Source organism: Aegilops tauschii, chromosome 2, assembly GCF_002575655.3.
Source record: "Aegilops tauschii subsp. strangulata cultivar AL8/78 chromosome 2, Aet v6.0, whole genome shotgun sequence".
NCBI classification, from domain to species: Eukaryota; Viridiplantae; Streptophyta; class Magnoliopsida; order Poales; family Poaceae; genus Aegilops; species Aegilops tauschii.
In genome coordinates this window covers 529,720,296-529,722,304 of record NC_053036.3, presented here as the reverse complement: position 1 = coordinate 529,722,304, position 2,009 = coordinate 529,720,296, and the positions used below count along the sequence as shown (strand labels likewise).

At 50.2% G+C, this 2,009-nt stretch overlaps 1 protein-coding gene across 1 annotated transcript; it reads left to right on the top strand.

Annotated features, from left to right (window-relative positions):
* Positions 1–1,245: 1,245 nt before the first annotated feature.
* On the top strand, positions 1,246–1,782 carry LOC109769628 (histone H4). The gene has a single exon (XM_020328362.4). It carries the CDS (start codon positions 1,312–1,314, stop codon positions 1,621–1,623), a length of 312 nt encoding a protein of 103 aa, XP_020183951.1. The 5' UTR covers positions 1,246–1,311; the 3' UTR covers positions 1,624–1,782.
* Positions 1,783–2,009: the final 227 nt, after the last annotated feature.

Genomic DNA, 2,009 nt, shown 5'->3' with positions numbered 1-2,009 from the left:
ACTCGAAGCATGCCAATTGTAGGTTTGCTGGTTCCAACAAACGTGGACGCCGGTTCCAGTATTCGTTGCCATAATCGTAGTCAAAATAACGTCGGTGCTTGCGTGGGGAGTCCGTCGGGGGCCGCGGTGAATGGACAATCCAAAAAGGCAGTCATCGCGGTGAATGGACAATTCGAAAAGGCAGTCAACATTCATGCAAACTGGACAATGTTAAATTTTGATATATTTATATCAAAAAGAAGAAATTTAACAAAGTTTGACTAAGCCGATTTAAAAAAAACTAAACTCAAGTGAGGTACCAGACGGTGATCTTGTAGGCATGACCTCCGAGACCACCGTCATTACCCCCTCCGTCGTTCCCACCGCCGCCATCATTGTCGTGGAGGAGGAAAGCCACTAAGGGGTCGCATCAACCATGTTTGTCCGTCTATGCGGACTCACAGCGCAGCCGCTTGGCTGCTGCATCCGCCTGACACATCGCGTCCTTCTGGCGGTAACTGTCAGCTGCAGAGCACTCTTGCCCTTGGCACTTGGTGCGGCGAGGGCACTAGCGACGTGCTTAGACTCCTTCAACTTCGCTTCCAAGAGGTGGTCGCCGATCCGTCGCCAACGAATGGTGGACTTTTGCATGGTGCTACTGGACCGGTCCTCGACCCAGGCGGAGTACATGGGAAGAACGACGGAGGCGGACAGGGTCTCAACGTCGAGTCACCTCGACATGAGCAAAAACCCTAACACGAGGGTAGGTTTTTTTTGGCACAAGTATATTTTTGTCCTTCCATCGTGTGTAACATACACATAAATAATAACAAAAATATCAACAACTACAATACAAAATAAATATAACTTGAAATATTTCATGATGAATCTAAATATATTGATTTGATATTGTGAAATTTGGTTAAATTTTAGGAAAATACGACTTAGCACAAATCTTTGTAGCACAAGCAGCCCACATTATCGCTGAAAAATGGGCTACCAACACTATCGCTCGGCCTGGCCCAAATCATTGTAGCACAAGCAGCCCACATTTCTTTCTAAGAAAAACTTACGCCCACAACTCCGCCACGTCACCGATCCGCACCACCCGCCTCCCACCTCATCCCACCCGCTGATCGCAATCCAACGGCCGAACTCCAACATCCCACGGATCGACCCAGCAGAGATCAAACACCTCCCGCCTCCAACTCCCCAAAATTTCGGGGCTTCCCTCCCAACTCCGCCCCATATAAAGCCGTCACCTCCGATTCCCAAATCCATCCCAAGCTTCAGCATCCACACGAATCCCTTCTTCTCCCAAATCCAGCGACGATGTCCGGGCGCGGCAAGGGCGGCAAGGGGCTGGGCAAGGGCGGCGCCAAGCGCCACCGGAAGGTCCTCCGCGACAACATCCAGGGCATCACCAAGCCGGCGATCCGGAGGCTAGCGAGGAGGGGCGGCGTGAAGCGCATCTCCGGCCTCATCTACGAGGAGACCCGCGGCGTCCTCAAGATCTTCCTCGAGAACGTCATCCGCGACGCTGTCACCTACACTGAGCACGCCCGCCGCAAGACCGTCACCGCCATGGACGTCGTCTACGCGCTCAAGCGACAGGGCCGCACCCTCTACGGCTTCGGAGGCTAGATTCGTGTAGTGGGGCAACTTCCTCGTTTGCTCTGTGATATGTGCTGTCGTAGATGAGATTTACTGATTTGGCGTGCGCCGGTTGTATTCTGTCATGGGGTTCAGTAGGCTATGTAATACCTTGTTCTGTTCAATCAATGCAATCACTTCGATTCTGAATCCTGACGAAATGCTCCACTGTTGAATTGTGTTTTGCTTTTCTAAGACTGACTGATTTGATCTGTTTGATTTCTCTGTTTAGATCGTGTTGCTGCATTGAATAAGTCTTCTATTTGTTCAAGCATCTGACACTCGTTGCTTCCCAGTTTAGATCGTCTAGCTGTACTGAATCAGTCTTTCATTTGTTCAAGTATTTGAATCTCGTTGCTTCTCATTTTAGATCGTAT

Excerpts from the sequence above, each read along its gene's own strand:
- LOC109769628 (XM_020328362.4), top strand. The coding sequence starts at position 1,312 with ATGTCCGGGCGCGGCAAGGGCGGCAAGGGGCTGGGCAAGGGCGGCGCC.